At 34.1% G+C, this 24,657-nt stretch overlaps 1 protein-coding gene across 1 annotated transcript; it reads left to right on the plus strand.

Annotated features, from left to right (window-relative positions):
• The first annotated feature begins 4,693 nt into the window (after positions 1–4,693).
• LOC120215435 (actin-depolymerizing factor 2-like) lies at positions 4,694–24,657 on the plus strand. The gene is made up of 5 exons (XM_039213130.1): positions 4,694–4,697; positions 14,525–14,533; positions 22,497–22,500; positions 23,881–24,146; positions 24,239–24,657. Exons 3-5 carry the CDS (start codon positions 22,498–22,500, stop codon positions 24,387–24,389), a joined length of 420 nt encoding a protein of 139 aa, XP_039069061.1. The 5' UTR covers positions 4,694–4,697; positions 14,525–14,533; position 22,497; the 3' UTR covers positions 24,390–24,657.

The following is a 24,657-nucleotide window of genomic DNA, read 5'->3' on the forward strand; positions in this document are numbered from 1 at the left end:
TTGAAAACATTTATAATATATAGTTTTCGAAAACATTTTGAATATATATATATATAATATATAGTTTTTGAAAATATTTTGAAAATATATATAATATATAGTTTTGAAAACATTATTGAAATGTATATAATATATAGTTTTGAAAATATTTTTGAAAATATATATAATATATAGTTTTAAAACATTTTTTTCGAAAATATTAGTTTTTAAGAAAATAATTTTTAGCACACATTTTATATTATATAGTTTTTATTTACATTATATTTGTTTCTTTTTATTTATTTATTTTGTTTTCTTTTTCAGACCCGAAAAAAGGTCTAAAACCGGGTCCAGCAGAATCCAATCGGGTAAAAGGGCTGAACTAGCCCATACTCGATTAGGGTTTTTAGGTTTAGCAATGGCACCACACATATGGTGCGTGAAAGTTATGCGCGAAGCGTGGAGATCGGAGGCCTAAAATCGATCGAAATCAGACTGAACCGTCCCTAAAATCCTGATCGAACTACGTGCACGAGAAAATCATAACGAGTAACTCAACAAGCAGCCCATGAATCCCGTCCCGTTTGGGACTAAAACGGCCAAAATCGAGGCTATAAAAAGCCCCCAGCGAGGTCAAGCAATAGACACAGTGAACAAATGAAAGGCAACAAACCACCAAAACCACAAGCAAAATACAAAGAAAGGTATAGCAAGCAAAAATCGAAACCAACCATAGTGATACAAACGAAACAACGAAACATTATTCGCAAAATCAAGATACAAGGAGAGAAGATCCGTTTGCGCGAAGGAAAGCACCACCGCGAGGAACGAGAACACCGGAATACATAAGGTTAATAGGTAAAAATGAACCCTTCACCTTAGATCTACATCGTTTAGGGGATTTTTTTTGAGATTTGGGGTTCAGTTTTAACATCAGGATGGTGTAGAGAGCATTTTGGGTAGTGTTTTAAAATTCCGGCCGCCACCACCGGTGGCGAGAGTGGCGGAGCGACGGTGGATTTACGCCGGTGAGGGGCCGACAGTTCGGTCGAATGGGAAAAGGAAGAGAGGATGCAGAGAATGAAGAGCTCGGTTAGGAAGGAAAGAAGTGAGAAATGACAAAATGATATATTTTTTGTGTTTTGGGGTATTTATAGGGAACCTCTATGTAAATATGAAATTCTTAAATTATTTCTACGGTCCCTGCAGTTTTGATGCGTAATTTATTTTGGTCACCTATTGTGAATTTACCCTTGAATTTAGAATTGTTCTGGTTTAATCTCTGTTCATATTTTTACATTTATGCAATTAAGCCCTCTAACTTCTTATTTTTTTGCAGCTCGTAATTAATGTCAATTTTGCCTTTGATGTTTAGTTCCTTTCAATTTAATCCCTTAAATTCGAATTTTCTTTTAAATATTTATTCACTTTTTATTTTATTTCGTTTTTATTATTATTTTATCAGTTTTTTAAATTTTTTATTTTCTAACATCCCTTTTGTTTGTCTTATTTTATTTTGTCATTTAACCTAATTTAGTTTTTAGGGATAATTTCAATCGGTCAAAGGTAAGCAATTCAAATTGAATCTTTAAATTTTAATTTTAATTTTCACGATTAAGACAATCGACAAATTAAAATGGTACCGAAAGGGCAGTCCAAGGGTGTTAATCCTTCCTTGACTGTAACCGTCTCCCAAATCTGACATATTTCTGGTAAAACACAGATCAGATAAGGTGGTGTCCGATCAACCGAAATATTTTTATAATGATCGGTGGCTGCTCTAACGTATTTTATTTAAGTCGAAGCCCAATTTCAGGCCCACCCGAAAGACGGTTACGACAGCTTGGCGACTCCGCTGGGGATAGGTAAGTGACTCAGACTATGGTTAATTTTCGGTTGTCTTCTTAAGTGAAAATTGTAAGTTTAAATTTTAATTTAATTTTTCGATCCTTATTTCTTACATTTGATTATTTTTCAATTAAATAGTTGTACTGACGTTTTATTTAATGGTTTCTGCTTATTAAACATTTTTATCTCAGGCTCTATACCTGAGCTCCAAACCTTTTCTTAAGTGGGGGTGAAATCGACACATTCGTTAGAATTTATTCTCTGTATAGGCCTAGCAAGTAACCTTCGGGATTCATATACCTTATGTCTTCGTGTGAATTTTTCTCCATATAGACATAAGAGAATGTATCCTCTCAAGTTTAACTTGGTCCACATAAGCTTGTAATGGGCTTAGGACTGAGGGTCTAACAAGCCCAAGGGGGAATCAGTGAGGAGAACTCGGGTACCCTTCTTTAGAACTTAAACCGAGAGACTACAGGGAATTAGAGCCCACCCTAAAACCCTATTTCAAAACCTAGGTTGTCTTGAGTTATTTCTTGCTTTACTTTCTGTTCAAACACGTGAACTAGAAAGATATGTGGTTAAGATTTATTCAAAATTAACATGTGGGATAGAGATTATGTCTGGGTAGGAATAATAAACATGTGGGGTAGATATCATGTGGGGTAATACTTTTTATTTTCTTTATCATTTTGATTATTATCTTTATCTCACTAACTTTTTTGTTTTCTTTTACTTTACTTTTATTATTTACATCATTCAAAAGAGATGTTGATCCACAAAAACGTGTTCATTAAAATAAATAATTTGCATTAATGGACAAAGGGGTTGTAATGCAAGACATGAAAAATGCAGAGGTCTGATTATGGTCAGAAAATACTCAGAAGGATCGAGTAGACAAATTAGAAAAAGAACAAAAGGAAGTCTGTTGAGAAAGGGGTATCAAGAACAAGTTCAGAACAATTCCAGCCTGAAAAGATCCTTCGAATACTGAAAAAGTGAAGACTGAAGGACAAGATGAAAAAGAGACCCTGAAAGAACAACTAAAGGCTTTCGAAAGACGTTTGTTAGACAACCAGCACCAGAAAAAAAGTGTAATGACCAAGATAGTTGATATGGAGAAGTATATTCAAAGACAGCAAGAACAAGATGGAAAAACGATAGCTGAATTGAAGGCCATTTGTTGAGTTAATCGATCGATGGAATCAGCCAAGAGGGGGGTGAATTGGCAATTAAAAATTTCAGTGGAAGCTTTAGCAGAAAATTGAAAAGTTTTGCACAGCGATTTAGAGTGGTTCGACTTTCTCAACCAAAGTCTACGTCCACTACCTTAACTATCCACACTAAGGATTTTCCACAAATTCACTAATTTGTCTTTCTTTTGAGGACAAAGAGTAACCTTACAAATCCCTCAAGAATTATACCCCAAATTCTTGAGAACACTCTCTCCCAAAGAGAATAATACAAATTTTGCAAACTTACAAGAAAATCCTCACAAGGCAAGATGTTTGCACAATTCTAGAACAAAGAAAGAACACTCAAGAATAATACAATTGAGCACAATAAGTGTTCTTGAAAGCAAAAATGAATATTGAATGAAATAGGCTTGAAAATGCTTAAACTTGAGGTTTGATGCTTTCTCTTTGATTCTCTCTTGATTTTTGTTTCTTGTTGTTGATCAATGGCTTCTAAGCTTGTTTAAATAGACCTTTAAATGATTCTGAACGTTGGTGATGATTAGTGGAGTCAATAGAGCCGTTTTAGTATGAAATCAATTAATAAAACAGCTTGGAGCGTGGGGGGAATCGGTACCCTCTCATGGGGAATCGGTTCCCTAAGTGTAAAATTCAAATATTTCGACCGTTTAAACAGGGGGAATCAATACCCCCTTGGGGAGGAATCGTTTCCCTCTGAGTATTATGTTTTTCTCGGAGCCAAACCATTCAGGGGGAATCGGTACCCCCTTGGGGGGAATCGGTTCCCTCTGAGCAATATGAAATTTTTGGCTTTGAAATGGTTCGAAATATTTTGTAAAATTGTTTTAAGTTTAAAACTTAATTTTACACTTGAGTAAGGATTAAAAATGACATTTGAAAGATTTGGAGTAATATTTTGATATTCGAATAATTATATCGAATATACTTAGAAAATTTTTTCGAAAATCTTAAAATTCATTTATCTTAATTTGTTATATTGAAATATCAAAATGTTTTCAACAATCTCCCCCTTTTTGATATAACAAAACATTTTAGTAATTTTAAGATTTTGAAATCAAGTTTTGAAATTACTCCCCCTTACTCTAACATTTTTCCCCTTTAAAACACTTTAATATTTCTCCCCCTTTTTGTTAAATCAAAAAGACTTTTAAAAGATTTTAAACAAGGTTTTGAAATCATTTAGCCAATTGATGATAAATATATATAGCTTAAGCTGCTAAGATCACAATCAAGAGAAACATGATGTAAATGATGCAATAATGAATAAATTTAACCAAACCAAATATATATAAGTTCAAACATCCATAATCCATCAAACAAATTCAAACATCCAACAATCTAAATCTAAGTAAAACAATCCAAAGTCATTCAAAATGTTGAAAACAATAAGTTTGAAGTTATGATCTAAATAAAGCTAAGCGAGAACAGGGCCTAATCGTCCATCGGCGCATCAGGAGGAGATAAATGTGTCTAAATATTGGTCACATCACGTGAAAGTGCATCGACCCTTTCGTCCAACGAATCGAAGCGACGATTTATCATTTCAGTGGTAGCGGTCAGATTTGAATCGATGGATGCAAGCCTCAAATTAATGTTCTCCATAAATGATCGGAAGTATGGAGGCACTTGATCTTCTTGTTGTACTTGTTCCTCGTGCTGCTCCGGCTCATCGTCGGAGTTGTCTTCTTCCGGAGGTTGTTCACCGGTACGAACCCAAAGACCAGTTTCTTCATTGATCTTCCATCTCGATTTAGTTAAAGAGAATAGATTGATTTGGTTTTTGAGAGGAAAGGAAGCATCAAGACCAACTCTAAGCCCAGCCTTCTTAAACAGATTACTAAGAATACAACCGTAAACTAAAGAAGAAAATAATTTTTTATTGGGAACAAGATTTACGGTTTCGACAAGTTCAGAAAAGATAATCTGTGGAAGGTTGATTTTGAGATTATTTTGGACACAATGTAGCCAAAATAAATCTAAGGCTCGAAGAGTAGAGTAACGGCCTCCAGATGGTTGAAACCACCAAGAGATCATAAGGTGAAGAAAACGGTCATGAAGATCTAAAACACTCGCACTATTCCTTCATCTTGACTCGAAGGGATCGGATCCCCATGGTTAAGGTTTTCTCTCGGTTTTTAATGCAAACGGAATTAGAGTAGAACATACGAACAAGTTGATGGTAGACAATCGGTTCAAGCTCGAAGAGTTTGTCAAATTTCCACTCTTGAAGAGTAGGAAGATGACGAAAATTTATGTCTAACATGGCTTGAAGAGATGGGATTCGTTCTTCCCGGATTTTGTAGGACTCAAAGTATTGACAAAACCTAAAGTAGAGATTTTGTTTTCGACCGGGTTCATGAAAACAAGAATTGCGAATGGTCATGTTTGGATCATCAGGATTAAGATTAGGAATTTGTTGGATGGGTGGAGGATTTGGAGGTGAGTTTAGAGGTTGGCTAGAACGACTAGAGGAAGCTCTAGAATGTTTATGAGATATGATTTAAGATAATCAGACTGGAAAGAATAACCTGCAATTTTAAAACACATGTATGCAAAATAATCAATCCCAAATCTCAATTGAGTCCTCAATATTTCAAGGTTCTCTATACCAATCCTAATGGCAAAGTTTTTGAAAACTATTGAAAAATAAGGTTTTGAGAATTAATATACATATAGTTTTCATAATAACAACATAATTAAATCAAAACACAACAATTTGAAAATATAATTTTTTTAATTTAGAAAATTTTCAAAATCTTTGAAAATTCTTGTGTTTTTGATGAAATTAGTTATAGAATCTAGTTTCTAATCACTAAACAATCAATGCCGATCTAAAGTTCAACCTAGAACTAATTAAAACTAGTTCTATGTTCAAAAATTGATGAAATATAAGTTTTAGAAAAATACCTTGAAGAATTTCGGATTTGAGTGAGATTAGATAAAGTTTGCACGTTTTTTATGATTCCAACAGGTTTAGGAGATGATATTTGAAGAGAATTCCGATTAAAAACATTGTTTTGAGGCAAAATGGAGATTTGAGAGATGGAGAGTGATATGCGGCAAAGGAAGAAGAAGAAGAAGAGGGTTTGAGCAAGAAAGGGGTTATGCACGTGTTAAAAACAGAACCTCCAAGGGGTATCGATTCCCCTACAGGGGGGAATCGGTTCCCCTTCAAAGGGGGAATCGATTCCCCTTCAAGGGGGTATCGATTCCATCTGTACCAAAACTGATAAAATCTGATTTTAAACACTCAAAATGCTAAATTAATTTTCTCTAGTGGTATTGGCAACTCATATATTTAAAATTAATCATGTTCAATCAATCAAATTTATCATTAAAAATTATTTGAACATAAAGTTAATTTTCACCAAGAATCATAAACTCCCCCTAACTAAAAGCAATGAATGCAATCAAAAATTACTATTATATGCATTTTTTATTTATTCTTAAAAGTGCTAAAATTATTTTAAACACTAAGTGAATATAGGTTAGATAAACCTAATTCTCTCTTAAGTGTCCAAAAACGTTCCTTGTCTAAAGGCTTTGTAAAGATATCCGCTAATTGATACAAAGTATCAACAAATTCTAGAACTACATCTTCCTTAGTGACATGGTCTCTAATGAAGTGATGTCTTATTTCAATGTGCTTAGTTCTAGAGTGTTGGATGTGATTTTTAGTGAGACAAATAGCACTAGTATTGTCACACTTAATAGGAATGGTACCTACTTCAATTCCATAATCAAAAAGTTGTTGTTTCATCCATAAAACTTGTGCACAACAACTACCAGCTGAAATGTATTTGGTTTCAGTGGTAGATAATGCAACACAATTTGTTTCTTTGAAAACCAAGAAATCAACATATTTCCAAGGAATTGGCAAGTACCGGAGGTGCTTTTCCTATCTAATTTGCATCCTCCATAATCTGCATCAGAAAAGGCATGCAAGCTAAATCTAGAGTCTCTAGGATACCAAAGTCCTAAACTAGGAGTGTCCTTAAGGTATCTAAAGATTCTCTTAACAGCTAGTAAATGTGATTCGGGCATGATTGAAATCTAGCACATAAGCAAACACTGAACATAATGTCCGATCTACTTGCAATTAGATAGAGCAAAGAACCAATCATTGACCTATATAATTTAACATCCACATATTTACCTCCTTCATCCAAGTCAAGCTTTGTAGAAGAGCTCATTGGAGTGTCATGAGGTTTTCTATTTTCCAGTCCAAACGTGTTTAGCTTGATTGATGAAGATGTCATCTTTTCTTTGCTTGATTTGGAGTCCCAAGAAAAATGAGAGCTCCCCCATCATGCTCATCTCGAATTCGCTTTGCATTAGCTTAGAAAATTCTTGGTAAAGAACATGATTAGTAGAACCAAATATTATATCATCAACATAAATTTGAACTACTAATAAATCTTTACCTTTATGCTTTAAAAACAATGTAGTGTCAACCTTCCCTTTTGAAAAACCTTTTTCAATTAAAAAGTTTGACAATCTTTCATACCAAGCTCTAGGAGCTTGTTTTAAACCATAAAGTGCTTTTGTCAATTTAAGAACATGATCCGAAAATTTTGAATCGTCAAAACCTGGAGGTTGTTCCACATACACTTCTTCTTTAATAAAACCATTTAAAAATGCACTTTTAACATCCATTTGATATAATTTAAATTCATGAAAACATGCAAATGCCAATAACATTCTAATTGCTTCCATCCTAGCTACGGGAGCGTATGTTTCATCATAGTCTATGCCCTCTTCTTGAGTATACCCTTGAGCAACAAGTCTAGCCTTGTTTCTCACTATATTACCACTCTCATCAAGCTTATTCCTAAATAACCATCTAGTACCTACAGTAGATTTATTACTAGGCCTTTCAACTAATGTCCATACTTTACTTCTCTCAAATTGATTTAACTCTCCTTGCATAGCCATAATCCAATGTTCATCATTTAATGCTTCTTTAATATTCTTAGGTTCTATGCATGAGATAAATGCAACATAATTACAAATATTTCTAACAGAAGATCGAGTTGTTACCCCTTTGGATAGATCACCTATTATTTTACAATCCTTGACATAGTTGTATTCTCTTGGGTAAGAGACTTCCCTTTCTTCAATGGTTGGATTCTCGAGAGTATCTTGAGTTTCCTCATCTTTCGTTTCTTCCTTTGATGATGGTTCTCCAACGTCATTTATGGTTATAATACCTACATCATTGATGCAAGGGGATCCGAGACAGATGATGTTGAGCTGTCAGATTGCACCTTGATGGCGCTGAGATACCATGAGTTGGCAGATCAGCGCAAAGGCGGGAATTGATTGTGATATGTTCCTCATTGGGGCCGTTTTGAGTGTGCTTCAGTCTTTTGGCCATAACTTTGGCTACGGGTGTTAGAATCGCGCATAAGACCCCAATCCAGAAAGCTCTTTTCGACGCGCACGCTGTCCACATTCCATGTGGCCTTTTTTTCGACCTCAAATTCTTCCATTTTCCCCTCCGAATCACTAGATTTATATATTTTTTACTATTTATGGTAATATTTCGATTGTCAATTAGGAAGTCATTTTAAATCCGATTTCGGCTGGATTTTTTGCAGATTGCTTATTTTATTTTGAGTTTCAATTTTGAGTGATTTTCGGGATTTTGCTATTTTTGGTAAAATTCCTATAAACAAGATTTTTGGCTATAACAGTTCGACTTATGGACTGATTTTGGATAGTTTTGATTTTATAATATTTTATTAAACCCTAGAAACTTTTTTCTCTGGTTTTGGGCGAATTTTCTCTTGTGAATCATCTGTTGGAACTAGCCTACAGATAATCGTTATTCTGTCTGGCGTCAATCATCATTCACACAAGAATCCTTCATAAGAAGGAGATTATCATTGAAAACAACATGTATAGACTCTTCTACAACTAAAGTTCTTTTATTAAATACTCGGTAAGCTTTAGAATTTAAGGAATAACCCAGAAAAATTCCTTCATCACTTTTAGCATCAAATTTGCCAAGATTGTCTTTACCGTTGTTTAAAACAAAACATTTACATCCAAAAGGATGAAAATAGATAATGTTAGGATTTTTTTTTTAAAAAGTTCAAATGGAGTTTTCTTTAAAATAGGCATAATCATTACTCGATTAATAACATAACAAGCAGTATTTGTGGCTTCCGCCCAAAAATATTTTGGCAAATTGTTTTCACAAAGCATGGTTCTAGCCATTTCTTCTAAAGTTCGATTTTTCCTTTCAACAACTCCATTTTGTTGAGGGGTTCTAGGTGCTGAAAAATTATGACTAATACCATTTGAATTACAAAATTCAGTAAATCCAAGATTTTCAAATTCAGTTTCATGATCACTCCTAACACTAGTTATAGAGTAACCTTTTTTGTTTTGGATTACTTTTGAAAACATGATTAATTTTTCTAATGCTTCATCTTTAGTACTTAAGAATAGAACCCAAGTATATCTAGAATAGTCATCTACCAAGACAAATGCATATTGTTTTCCACCCAAGCTAGTAGTTATTGATGGCCCAAAAAGATCTAAATGGATCAATTGCAATACTCTACTAGTTGATACATCATTAATGGATTTAAAAGAAACTCGCTTTTGTTTTCCTTTACCACAAGCATCACAGATTTTATCATTATCAAATTTTAGTTTAGGCAGCCCTCGAACCAAATCTCCTTGAATTAACCGTTGCAATACACTCATACTAGCATGTCCTAGTCTCCTATGCCATAACCAACTATCATGATCATCCTTAGCAACTAGGCATAAATTAGTCATATCTATAGAGTCTAAATTCACCATGTATATGTTTCCTATTCTATGACCAACAAGCATAATCTGATTAGATGCAATGTCAATAACTTTTCAACCATTAGTTTCAAATATGACATTGAATCCTTTATCACAAAATTGACTAATGCTCAAAAGATTATGCTTTAATCTATTCACATATAAAACATTTCTAATTTGTATGGAAGAGGTATTACCTATTGTACTTATACCTTCGATGTAACCTTTTGAATTATCACCAAAAGTCACTTCTCCTCCATTTTTGGCGTTAAGCTCTATGAACCGGATTTTGTCTCCGGTCATGTGTCTTGAGCATCTACTATCAAGGTACCATGATTTTGAATTTGTTTCCCGTGCCTTGTAGCAATTCTCATTTTCCTACAAACATATATTAATTTCTAATTTTTGGTACCCAAATTCTTTTGGGTCCATATTCATTAGTTTCCAAAATCCTAGTCCCCTTAGGTATCCATTTTGTAGGATATCCTTATCTTTAGTAGTAATGAGCTCTTTAGGAACCCATATACTTCTAATGATTTTTCCAATAGAGGTTCTTCGGGGACCTCTATGATTGTAGTTTTTAAAACTTTTTCTAACAAAGTTGGATTTTGAATTTTCTCCATTTTCAAAACGTTTTGTTCCAACTTTATCAAAAGAAGTTTTAAGATCATCATTTTTCTTTTGATGATCATCATTAACCTTTGAAAGTAAATTTTGCAAATCCAAATTTTTCTTTTCAAACTCTTCTAGTTTAATTTGCAAATCTTTGATTTTACTTTCAAGATTGTTATTGGTTTTGAATATGAGTTTATTTTCATTTTTTTAATTTTGAAACATCATTTTTATGTTTTAAAAACATCAAAATCAGATGAATTAGAGGTTACCTTAGAATCTTCCCCGAATGCCATTAAGCACAAGTTTGCTACTTCTTATTCCTCTTCATCGGAACCTTCTTCATCACTCCATGTAGCCACATGAGCCTTGTGCTTATTCTTTGATTGACCCTTTCTCTTCAATTGTGGACAATCATATTTGACATGCCTCGGTTTTTTGCATTTATAGCAAATGATCGGGTCCTTCTCTTTTGGTTCATTTTTGAAACCTTCATTTCGTTTGAATTTTCTTCCTCGGTAAGGTCTCATCATTTTTCTGAACCGTTTGGCAGACAATGCCATTTCCTCATCATCGTCATCGTCATCTTCATCCGAATCACTCTCATCTTTTGTGGATTTTAGAGTAATTCCAATGTTTTTCTTCTTCTCCTTCTCCTTTGGTGTCTCGTCAATCTTATCGAGGTCCACCTCATCTTCAAGCATCATTTCATGAGTGAGGAGAGAACCGATTAGCTCTTCAAGAGTTAAGGACTTTAGGTTCTTAGCCTCGATGATTGCCGTCTTCTTGGATTGCCATGATTTTGGAAGTGAGTAAACTAACTTCCTCACAAGCTTTTTGTTTGGAATGATCTCTCCATATGATTTGAGACCATTGACAATCGTTGAGAATCTATCCGTCATAGCTTTGATATCTTCATTTGGTTTCATCTTGAAATTTTCATATCTATATGTTAGAAGACTAATTTTAAATTCTTTTACATCGTCGGTGCCTTCATGAATGACTTGTAGTTTATTCCATATTGCTTTGGCGATTGTACAAGATGAAACTTTTCCATATTCATCTGGTCCAAGAGCACAAAATATGATATGGATGGCTTTGGAGTTGAGCTGGAACATTCTTGTCTCTCCTTCACTCCACAATCATAGATGAGTGAGAGGCTTGATATATCCATCTTCTATAACATTTCATGCTCCCATGTCACTGGATTGAATGAAATACATCATCATATTCTTCCAATAGGCATAGTTAGCTCCATTGAAGAAAGGAGACTTGTTGACGGGCATTGAATCGAGACCAGAGTTGACGTTTGAAGTGGAGGCCATTGATGACTTTGATTATCGATGTATCTCTTCCCGAATCGACTAAAGTGGCGATTAAACCTTCAAATGAGTTAGGATCTGATGCCAATTGTTGAGTTAATCGATCGATGGAATCGACCAAGAGGGGGGTGAATTGGCAATTAAAAATTTCGGTGGAAGCTTTTGCAAAATATTGAAAAGATTTGCACATCAATTTAGAGTGGTTCAAATTTCGTTGGGGATGATTAGTGGAGTCAATAGATCCGTTTTAGTGTAAAATAAATTAATAAAGCAGCTTGGAGCGTGGGGGGAATCGGTACTCCCTCATGGGGAATCGGTTCCTTAAGTGTAAAATTCAAATATTTCGATCGTTTGAATAGGGGGAATCGGTACCCCCTTGGGGGGAATCGGTTCCCTCCGAGCATTCTGTTTTTCTCTGAGCCAAACTATTCAGTGGGAATCAGTTCCCTCTGAGCAATTTGGAATTTTTGGCTTTGAATGGTTCGAAATATTTTGTAAAATTGTTTTAAAATTATTTTAAGTTTAAAACTTAATTTTACACTTGAGCAAGGATTAAAAAATGACATTTGAAAGATTTGGAGTAATATTTTGATATTCGAATAATTATATCGAATATACTTAGAAAATCTTTTGGAAAATCTTAAAATTCATTTATCTTAATTTGTTATGTCGAAATATCAAAATGTTTTCAACACCATTGTTGACAAATTCAAGAAACAAGAACTTCATATAGTCCATTTGATGGAGGATTTCAATGGCATTTTCGTTGGGAACATGCTCAGCAAAGGAGGAACACCATAGATACAGTCATTAGAGACTTCTTGGAACAAGTATAAAAAGCAGCTTGTCACTTGCATGGTTTAGCGAAAGAAGCCAGAGCGGCTCGACATGGTATTCTTCCGGTGACAAATAAAGGAAGAAAACTAATCAATCTGTTAGAAGTTGTTCGGGGTCTAGAGGATTTAGTCAGAATGTACCTTTAAAATATTTTTTATCTCTTAAAAAATAAAACACTTTTGTCTCAATAAAGATTATTTATAATAACAGACATGTTTCTGGATCAATGCCTTTAATTCGCATGCATCATGCATTATTTTTCATACCTTGCATTTTATTTTTATTTTTCATATTTGTATATTCACATTAACTAACAGAAAATGTCTCATCAGAAGAGGAAAAACATCGAGTTTACCTCCACAAGCTTTGGACACGCATCATCCTCACAACACCGCACAAAGAAAAGAAAAATGGAAGCCAAAATCGCTCAAATCGAAGAGAACATGTTGAGGTTGCAAAGGGAGTTAGAAGAAAAGATAAGCCAGAATAATCAAAGTACTCTGGAAATGATCATTAGAAGTCGAGAGTCTTTGGTTGATTAAATTGTTGCCAACTTATCTGACTTGAATTAGGCAAGCGTGACTAGGGCAGGGTCATCTGAAGGGATAGCTATGCCACATACCCCGCAGGTGGTTATCTCACCTAGATTCTTACCAGGACTACAAGAGGACCCGTCCCTTGCAAAAGCGAAGGCCTCGTCTGCTGTAAAGGTATATACTTCTGTATCTAACCCTGAGAATAACCTGGATGATTACCAAATATCAGATTTTGATGAAGAAGACAAGGCAAAGAAAATTGAAGAAAAAATCAAGCTATTGGAAGACCAAATGAAGGTGGCTAAGGGGGACCATGATTACTATGGAGTCGATGCCTTGAAACTAAGCGTAGTCCCGGATTTGGTGCTTCTACCAAAATTCAAAGTCCCTGAATTTGAGAAATTCGATGGGAATAGTTTCCCTTCAACTCACATTACCATTTTCTATCAGAAGATGATGAGATATGTAGGAAAGGACTAACTCTTGATTCATTGCTTCCAGGAGAGTTTGTCTGGTTCAACCATCTGATGGTACAATAAGCTAAACCGATCTCATATCAAGACCTGGAAAGATCTAACCAAGTTTTTCTTGGAACAATACAACCATATAAATGACACGAGACCAGATCGAGTTATGCTATAAAGCATGGAGAAGAAACATAATGAAAGTTTCAGAAAATATGCACAGAGATGAAATGATTTAGATGTGCAAGTTCATCCACTCTTGGATGAGAAGGAAACCAGGAAACTCTTCGTGTAAACCCTGAAGGCTCCTTACTTCGGGCACTTGGTTGCAATCACATCAGGAAATTTTTCTGACTTAGTTATGGTTGGGAGATGATAGAAATGGCCATAAAACAAGGCAAGATCGATGGAGGAGAATCAAGCAAGAAACCTCCTATGAAGAAGGGAAATGGAGAGATTAATAACATCAACAACTACAATGCCAATAAAGGTGTTATAATCTCCAACCCAAAATCAACTGCATCCGTACCGTCAGGTACTTCTAGACAAGATTTAAGGGAACCCAGGAAATAAAGAGAAAGGGAACATTTTGATCATATTCCCATGACTTACAAAGAACTATATCAACAACTTTTTGACACTTACGTAGTTTCACCATACCTGGTGGAACCCATGAAGCCCCATACCCCAAGTAATATGATGTGAATGCTCATTACGAATATCATAGCGGTGTCCAGGGCACACTATTGAGAAATACGTTGCATTTAAGAGAATCGTGCAGAAAATGCGTAACAAGAATTGGATACACTTCAACAACTCAGGAGCACCGAATGTTGCACAGAACCCTTTGCCTAATCACCAAGAAAATGGGGTCAATACAATTGATGAGGAAAGAAACAAGAGAGTCAAAACAAGTGTTGCTGAAATAACATCTCCCCTTGCCTGGGTATGGAAATAGATGGTGAAAGTAGGATTTCTTGTACCCCATTCCGATATATCAGAACGTGAAGATGGTAACCACTGTTATTACCACAATGAAGAAGGGTATAATATGCAAGATTGCTCAGAGTTTAAAGCTTTGATCCAGCTCATGATGGAAATGAAAGAGCTGGAATTTTACGATTAAAGCAAGGATATTCCTGAAGCGGCTGTTTATGCAACTAGAGATGGGTCTGAAAAATGAATGCCAAAATTGAGAAACAAGGTATTTTGAGATGAGACAAGAGGAGGTCATCACTATTACCACAAAGTTGTGTTATCTATGAAATGATGTCTTATTTGAATGATCTTTTGAATGCTTGAACTTTTTTCCCTTTTAATAAAAAATGAAATTTCTTTGAGTAATAGAGAATTGATTGAAATTCAGTGAGTAATGTATATTTTGAGAAATTAGGTTATAGCCTTTTGACATATGTCATGATCAATTTCCGTCAACAAAAAAAACAAGATCCATATCTTTTACCCGAAAAATAAAAATTCCATCTCACACGTACAAGGATGGAAGTAAACAAGATGGGGCATCTCCGATGCATGACATTGCAAGACCAGTTAGTTTACATGTCTATTTCGTGATGATATACAATTTTCACAAAATTAAATAATGGAATAAACAAATTTGGCTTATAAATTGAACTCTAAAAATGAAATTTTCTGAATTCCACTGACACTCAGACTATAACAGATTCTTCTTAATAAACTTAGAAAATCTTGAAATCGAAGAATTAATGGGATATTAATGAATGATAATTTTCACAATGATGGGGGCACTCCGCTAAAAGTAGTAGGCTGTTAATATTTGGAGGTAATGTCTGAAACAACTATGGTTGTAATATCCGAGTTTATGAAGTGAGTTTCGTTTGAGTTTGTCAAGTCGAAGAATTTTTGACACTTGAATCCTTTAACTAAGGGTATTCCGCTAAAATTATGGGCAATGTTAAGTTCCCTAACTTTATGAATACGAGTACATTCAGATCATGACACTAGTCTCTATGTGTCGAGATGAATCTCCCAGCAAAATTTAAAGCAAGGACATCAAGTTTAACAAAGTATAATTTAAAGAAAGGCGATAAAGCCTAAAATAAACGTGGATTTGAAATTAAATTTCGATGAAAGATGGAATAAGAAAGTTAAGAAACATTTGTTGTAGTTGACTACACAAAATCACTCAAAGGTTTTGTTTTTAGATCGATATTTTGACGCTATCTTTATTTAAAGAGTCTGCAAAAATTAAACAAATGGAAGATTTCTGAGAACTAAAATAGAAATGCTCACTAAAGGGTCGTAAAGTGGAATGCATCAGTTGCGCTATTTTGTTTACATCCTATTTGAATATAATGAAAATCAAAACTAAATCGCATTGTTTTCTCATATCACTCATGGATCTTGACACTTGTCAAAGGGCTATAACTTTTGAAAACAACTTGTGTGATTCGTTTATTTGATATTCAGTGAACTGATACTTTGATCCAATTACTCTGACATCATTTTCATATCAACCAAACCTTTTTTTAAAAAAGGGGAGATATATCTCAGACAAGACATAGTTTCTCGAAAGTCGGTTGAAGGACTTGAAACGATGTGAGGCATCTCTAGGTTTCCAATCTCTTCTCTTTCTACCATCTGTGCCTCCTGAGGTGATTCCTATCAAAATAGAGATTGACGTTGCGAAGAAGAAGTGTATATGAGCAATACAGATGATTCCTTTATCCAACACAGTCTCTAAGATGGTCGTCCAGTAAGGTGCAAGATACCTATAGCAGTGCGTTGGTCAGAAAAAGTTTAGCTTCTGATGACGATACATTCATTCACTATCGGGTACCTCTTGAAGCATGAGTTTACTGTTGTACTTGAAGATGCCATATCAAAGAGAAACAACATGAATGCAAGCTCTGATGATAAGGACATCCCAACTAAGCGTTAAATAAAGAAAGCGAGATGCTTAACAACATTTAGAGTAAGACAGGATTTATTGACAAGATTCCCAAAAAAAAAATTCAAAATACTCTGCGAGTACAAGAAGCAAAGAACTCACAAAAAGCACTGAGGTTGCTTAAGGCCTTCTTGTTTGCCTATCTTTTTACAGGACAATCAGAATAATTTTACGAACATTGGAGGAGGTAGCCTTGGCTGAAGGAGTTGCCATTTGAGCCTCTAGGTCACGTAAGGAAGCCTTTCACTGGATATTGATGTGTCAGCCATGATGATGATTCGAACTATTCTAGTGGTTGATCATTCAACTGAAAGCAAAAGAGTCTTACTCCCTCGAGGAAACAAAGGCTAAAAGAAAGCTTAATAACCTTTGGATTAAAATTGATCCATATGACCAAGAGTGCGAGATCACTGGATTGAGACAACAAATGAGTAAATGTCAGATATTTTTCGTAAAACCGTTAGTCCTGGGGCATGAACGATTCCAAGGACAAGACCATGAAACAAAGAATGAGTACTTGTCCAAGAAATAGAACAAGAACTAATTCATTATGCATACATCTTTCGAGTTCAATTCCAAGGACAAGACCATGAAACAAGGAACTATATCTCAGTCGAATTTACAAATAGCTCAAGGCGAGAATGACTAACTGTCAACAAAAACTTTCGAGTTCAATTCCATTCAGCTCGAAGGCATATCAACCGCTTAGTAGCAACGAGGAACTACTTTTCGGTCGAATTTTCAAACTGAGAAGAAGACCAAGGTTGACTACGATTTGGCAACAAGAAGCCATCTTCAATTCAAATTTCGAACTACGATTTCAATTTCATGAAGAATGATATCATTTCAAGACTGACTCAGTTTTGCGACGGAGGAGTCATCCGCAACTCTATTTAACAGAGAGTTATTCCTAATTACAATATCAGAGTCAATTTTCAACTCCACAAGGGAGGATATTAGACTTAGGGACCCCTTCATACCGAACGAAAATTTGTATCATTTTATCTTTGTCATATTTTTCGTTACACGAAAAAAGGACAAAGAGGGGCAACTGTAAACACCCATTTTCGTCTGGGCTTATTTATTATATATATTAACATAGTATACTTTTGAAAATATATATAATATATAATTTTTGAAAACATTTTGAGAACTTATATAATATATAGTTTTTGAAAACACTTTGAGAACATATATATATATATAATATATATAGTTTTTGAAAATATTTTAAAAATATATACAATATATAGTTTTTGAAAATATTTTGAAAATATATATAATATATAGTTTTTGAAAACGTTTTGAAAACATATATAATATATAGTTTTTGAAAACATTTTGAAAAAATATATATAATATATAGTTTTTGAAAATATATATAATATATAGTTTAAAAACATTTTTCAAAAATATTAGTTTTTAAGAAAATATATTTTTAGCACACATTTTATGTTATATAGTTTTTATTTACGTTATATTTGTTTTTTTATTTATTTTGTTTCTTTTATTTTTGTTTATTTTTTCAGGCCCGAAAAAAGGTCTAAAATCGAGTCCAGCAGAATCCAATCTGGTAAAAGGGTCTGACCCAGCCCATACACGATTAGGGTTTTTTGGTTTAGCAATGGAGCAGCACATATGGCACGTGAAAGTCACACGTGAAGCGTAGAGATCGTAAGCCAACAACCGATCGAAATCGGGACTAAATTATCCCTAAAATCCCGGTCAAACGACGTGCACGAGAAAATCGGAACGAGTAACTCAACAAGCATCCCATGGATCCCCCCGTTTGGGACTTAAAACGGCCAAAATCGGGGCTATAAAAAGCCCCCAGCGAGGCCAAGCAATAGACATGGTGAACAAACGAAAGCCAACCAAACCACCAAAACCACAAGCAAAATAGCAAAATACAAGCAAGGTATAACAAGCAAAAATCGAAACCAACCAAAGTTACACAAACAAAACAACGAAGCATCATTCGCAAAATCAAGATACAAGGAGAGGAGATCCGTTTGCACGAAGGAAAGTACCACCGCGAGGAACGAGAACGCTGGAATACGAAAGGTTAATAGGTAAAAATCGAACCCTTCACCTTAGATTTACGTCGTTTAGGGGATTTTTTTTAGATTTGGGGTTTAGTTTTAACATCGGGGTGGTGTGGAGAGCATTTTGGGTAGTGTTTTAAAATTTCGGCCACTGGTGGTGGTGGCTAGAGCGGCAGAGCGACGATGGATTTACGTCGGTGAGGGGCCGACGGTTCGACCGAATGGGAAAATGAGGGGAGGATGTAGAGAAGGTAGAGCTCGGTTGGGAAGGAAGGAAGTGAGAAATGAGAAAATGATATGTTTTTTGTGTTATGGGGAGTATTTATAGGGGGCCTCTGTGTAAATATGAAATTCTTAAATAATTTCCGTAGTCCTTGCAGTTTTGATACGTAATTCATTTTGGTCACCTGCTGTGAATTTACCCTTGAATTTAGAATTGTTCTGATTTAACCCCTGTTAATATTTTTACATTTACGCAATTAAGCCCTCTAACTTCTTATTTTTTTACATCCCGTAATTAATGTCAATTTTGCCTTTGATGTTTAGTTCCTTTCAATTTAATCCCTTTAATTTGAATTTTCTTTTAAATTTTTATTCACTTTTTATTTTATTTCGTTTTCATTATTATTTTATCAGCTTTTTAAATTTTTTTATTTTTTATTTTCTAACATCCTTTTTGTTTGTCTTATTTTATTTTGTCATTTAACCTTAATTTAGTTTTTAGGGATCATTTCAATCGGTCAAAGATAAGCAATTCAAATCGAATCTTTAAATTTTAATTTTCGCTATTAAGACAACTGACAAATTAAAATGGTACCGAAAGGGCAGTTCAAGGGTGTTAATCCTTCCTTGACTGTAACCGGCTCCCCGAATCCGACATATTTCTAGTAAAACGCATATCAGGTAAGATGATGTCCGATCAACCTAAATATTTTTAAAATGATCGGTGGCGGCTCTAACGTATTTTATTTAAGTCAAAGCCCAATTCCGGGCCTACCCGAAAGACGGTTACGACAGTAGCTTTTGCTGTTGGTTTAAAACTACCGTGCCCACCACAACCATTTCTTATTTTTTTAACCCATTTAATATTGATTTTTCAGTCAACACAAGCTTTTTACCTAAAATTTCTTTTAAAAAGCCATACTAAATGAAGCCTAAGTTAAAAAGGTACTAAGTATCGGGTCGACGAGTACCCAATTAAGTAATATTTTCTGACCCGGGCCTAACCTGGAAACCTAAAAAAATTTGGCCAGGCATCCGATTCAGAAATTCAAATATTTTTAACATAAATATCCGATAATTTTCGATCGGGTCGACGGATCAAATCATCATGATCATGTGTTTTTAACACCCCTACACAATCGCACTAGATCCTTTGTTGATATGGTAATGAGACTGCAGTCTGCATATTCTTGATGGAGATTGATGTCTCCTGTATGCATTCACCTTTACATCCAGTGCAATCGAGAGAAACGGGTACCAATGAATTTTCAGTTGAGGATTCAAGTGGATCATGACTTTCTTGTCCCTTGAGCGCCCCTAACTCCACACTATGCCCTTGAACAATGGTATTCAAATCTTCTTCCCTCTAGTGTTTTCTTTTTCTGTAAAATTTATTTTTTAAATTCCAAACTAAACTATAATCATCATCAAAGTATATCTTGCTCTTGGTAAATTGGAGAGGCCCCAATCTAACCAAGTAATAAAATATGCACTATTCATTCAAAAAAATAAAATAAAATATGCACTACAAATATTGATTGGCCAAATGAAATCCAAGAACATGGATTGCGATTTGAGATTTTGGCCTCAGTGCACACCAATATTCACCCATGTCAGAGTGGGATTCGAGCTTAAACGTGTCTACATAAAACTTAAGTTCAAATAGTACCTAGCTCTCAACAGTCTCGTAACTAAAAACCCTGCCGATAGTCAGAGCGACGATCGATGTGGTGGTCGAAATTTGGATTCGTTCTGATTGAAGAGAGAAATGAATGGGAAAATGATGAAAGAAGGAGAAGAAAAAGGAAAGTGAGAAAAATGTAGGGAAAAATAATTTTTATTTTGATCAAAATAACGTCATTTTAGTTTAAAATTATTTTTTATGAGATCTAATATTACATTGCTTTATTGTTTATTATCATCTCATAATATCATTAATTATTTAATGATATAATGATTAAAATAGGAATAATTTTAAAATTTGAGTAATTAAATTTAAAAAATTTAAATTTTAATAATCAAAATAAGAGTTAAAAGATAATTGAATGATGAATTGAGTAATTTACTCTTTTAAAAAATTCCATATTTATTAACCATAAAAAAACCAATTTGTCGTTTTGAATTTCCTGTTCGAATTAAAAAAAAATTCTAATTAAATATTTAAAGGGAGAAAAAAAGTAGTTGGGTGGCGATGGTGGTGGCCAACTATGAATAATAGAATTTGGTAAAAGGGAAAAGAAATGGGTAGGGGAGGGGATGGGAGGGGAGGGTAGCGTTAGATGGAGGCAGAGACAGGAGGGACGGTGGCGAATCTTTAAAAGGAAGTGGACCCTTACCAGGTGTGTACATCTAATCCTTCTGTTCTTTACATACGTACCCTTTGCCTTTGCTTGCTTGTCCTAGGGTATACCAAAAAAAAAAAATTGTGATTGATTGATCTAATTAATTTAATTTAAAGATTTAAATATTTGAATTAATTTTTTAAACAATTCAAATTAAATATTTTAAAAACAGATAATCATATTAAATACATATCACTTAAATTTCAATTTTACATTATCTAAAATTTTGATAAAAATAGAACTTTTACAATTTAAAAACCCTCCAACCCAATAAATGTGTATACTCTATTAATCTATTAACCGGTGGATTTTTTTTTCAAATTAAATTTTATGTTCGAATTTAGATATTCTAATATTTAATTCAAATTTCAAAAAAAAAATTAATAAAAAAATGAAATATTTTATATTTTTCAATCTGATTCAAATCCAATTTTAACGATCCATATTTTTCATATTTAAAATTTTAAATCTTATAATATCTGAAATTCGAAAATACACCCCCATAACTTCTTTACTACACCCGGATAGGCTTAATCTTCAACCTTATTATTTCCAAATTCAAAAATCGGATCGATTTTTTTATTTTCTATAATGACACTTATTTCAACCACATAAATATATATATATGGTTAAGAATATGCCTTTTGAAAGATGTTGTCGCATAGATATACTTTACTTGATAAATCATCTAATAATTTTTTCAAAGCTAACATCAATCGAGTCAAACTGAAAGAAATAAGAAATAACGAGTGTAAAAATATATAAATTTTATTAAAAAATAGCGCGCGTGATATGTATTTTTGATGCGTACTACACACTTTACACTTTTTTTTAATAAAATTCATATAAATTTTTATTCATAATCTTTTATTTCTTTTATTTTGACTCCGAATGAAATTAGTACGTTAAAAAATGATTAAATGATTTATCACGTAAACAAAGACATATTTATATGAAAATGCCTTTTAAAAGATGTATTTTCATTCTACGTAGCCTAAATAAGTGCCACTATGAAAAATAAAATCTTTTGAGGGTTATTTTGATAAAGAAAAGGAAGAATATTATTTAGAAACCGAATGAAAAGTGCCTTCTATAAACTTGACACGACGTGGCAGCACATGATCACACGACATAATATTTCGTAGGATAACTTAATATACATCATAAACACAGTATTTATTCTCAGCTGGGCAGGTCTCACCTTAATAAAAGGACCTTTGCCCACCCCTTCCATTTTTCAACTCTCGTCATCGGAGGAGCTCTCTCTATATTTTCTCCTCCCTTTTCCCCCGCCCTTGATCTCCATCCTTAGTTCTCCTTTCCGAACAACCTGAAACAGGATGGTAATATTTCAGCTGCTTTTTAACTTAATAGTATATCATTGAATTAAATCATACTGTAATTTTTATGTAAGTTCACCGCAATCAGACTGGATCGTTATTTCTTTTTAGTTTTCAATTAATAGTTTATCCTAGAATTAAGTCATATCTCTTCTTTTTTTTTTTGTAATTTATTGGCAATCCGACTGGATCGTGTATATTTTGTTGAAATTTGTTTTAGTTTTGAAACAATTGTTTATCCTAGAATTAAGTCATATCTCTGCTACTTTGTGCAACTTCGTAGCAATCAGAATGGATCGGGTCTTTTTCTGTTGAAATTTGTTTTAGTTTTAAAACAATTGTTTGTCCTTGAATTAAATAACATTTCTACTATTTTGTTTAATTTCTTATCCGTCCGACTGGATCGTCTACTTTTTGTTGATTTTTCATTATTAACTTTGTGGTTCGATCTGTTAGTTGATCTCTTTATCGATGATTGGGAATTCGTGGAATTTTTTAATGCATATACTCTTTTTATTATTTTATAGATCTTAGAATTTTAAATCTGTAGTTTGTGGTTTGGTGATGCCCATTTTTATGATTTTATTTGTATGAAATTAGATGCGCTTAATTTGTGCTGAAACGGAATCCTCGCTGATCTAGATTCTAGCGCCTTTAGCTGCTTGATTTTACTGAATTTTGTGTTAATCTGATACGATTGGATATCTATTTTAGATGACTATTTTTAACTATTTTTTCTTCGCGGCTTACCTGTTTAGATGTCGATCCAATCTGTCTGCATTTGTAATTTGGATCCTTGTATTTTGTTACCATTAGTGAAGCCAAAAAAGGGAAATCTTATTGGATATTGTTTAGAATATTGGCATGTTGATCCAATCTGTCCGCACTTGTAATTTGGGTCCTTGTATTTCCGTTTATTATTAATTCTTTTCTATTACTGAAGTAAAAGAAAGAATCTTATTTTAATTACCCAAACATAAGATTATGATAGTAAAGAATAGCGTTGATGTTAAGCACAAACAGCTGATTTGGGGTGTTCTCAAGGCAGCATAAGATATGATCCTGAATCCTAAGGAGATGTTTTTGACAAGAGATGTTATACTAACGGAGGGGGTAGTTGATAAAGGTCAAGCTAGAATTTAGAGTAAAGAGAATACAAGTGCGGCTTTTGTTTTGTTTACTTATCGTTCATTTTCTTAGGACCAACTCAGGATGATAAGAGTATAGGACTAGATGATGTTTTCTTCATTTTAGTTCCTTGTTTTCTCTTTTATCCCATTCTAGGTTGGTTGCTGATGTTTCATTTGTATCCTATTGATGTTATTAAACATTGGGACTGACTCAGATATTTGTTTTGTCATGTTATATCATTTTAATCCTCAGGCCAATTCTGCATCGGGAATGGCTGTGCACGATGACTGCAAGCTGAAGTTTTTGGAGCTTAAGACAAAAAGAACCCACCGATTCATTGTTTTCAAAATTGAGGAGAAGCAGAAGCAAGTCATTGTTGAGAAGCTTGGTGAGCCAACCGAGAGCTACGAGGATTTTACCAAATGTCTTCCTGCTGATGAGTGCCGATATGCCGTGTATGATTTTGATTTTCTAACGGCTGAGAATGTCCCAAAGAGCAGAATCTTTTTCATTGCATGGTACTGCAATTTTCTTGATCACCTGAATCGTATTTAATACCTCGTGTTTCATTGTTTCCTGTTTTCACTTACTATGTTGTTTTCCTATGAAGGTCTCCCGATACATCGAGGATCAGGAGCAAGATGATATATGCTAGCTCCAAAGACAGATTCAAGAGAGAGCTGGATGGGATTCAGGTGGAATTGCAAGCAACAGATCCAACTGAGATGGGTCTCGATGTTTTTAAAAGCCGTGCTAACTAAATACTTAAATGTTTATAGGTTGTCGAACGGGAACTTGGATAATTACGTTGCTAAATTTCCGAGTTTTGCTGTAGTAGTGTTGATGATAATCCCGTACATTTGGGTATATGTGATTTGTTATCTATAGAACCTATGTGTTGAGAGTGTCTCTGTGTAGTCTTATCTCGTCAAGCTAATATGCAACTGTTTGTGAGGGGTTAGACAACACATTTTTCAAGTTTTTTTCTCTTTTCTTTTTATTTCTTTTGAATATTGACCCTCGTTTATT

Source organism: Hibiscus syriacus, unplaced genomic scaffold (genome assembly GCF_006381635.1).
Source record: "Hibiscus syriacus cultivar Baekdansim isolate YM2019G1 unplaced genomic scaffold, ASM638163v2 tig00110118_pilon, whole genome shotgun sequence".
In the NCBI taxonomy this organism is placed as follows: domain Eukaryota; kingdom Viridiplantae; phylum Streptophyta; class Magnoliopsida; order Malvales; family Malvaceae; genus Hibiscus; species Hibiscus syriacus.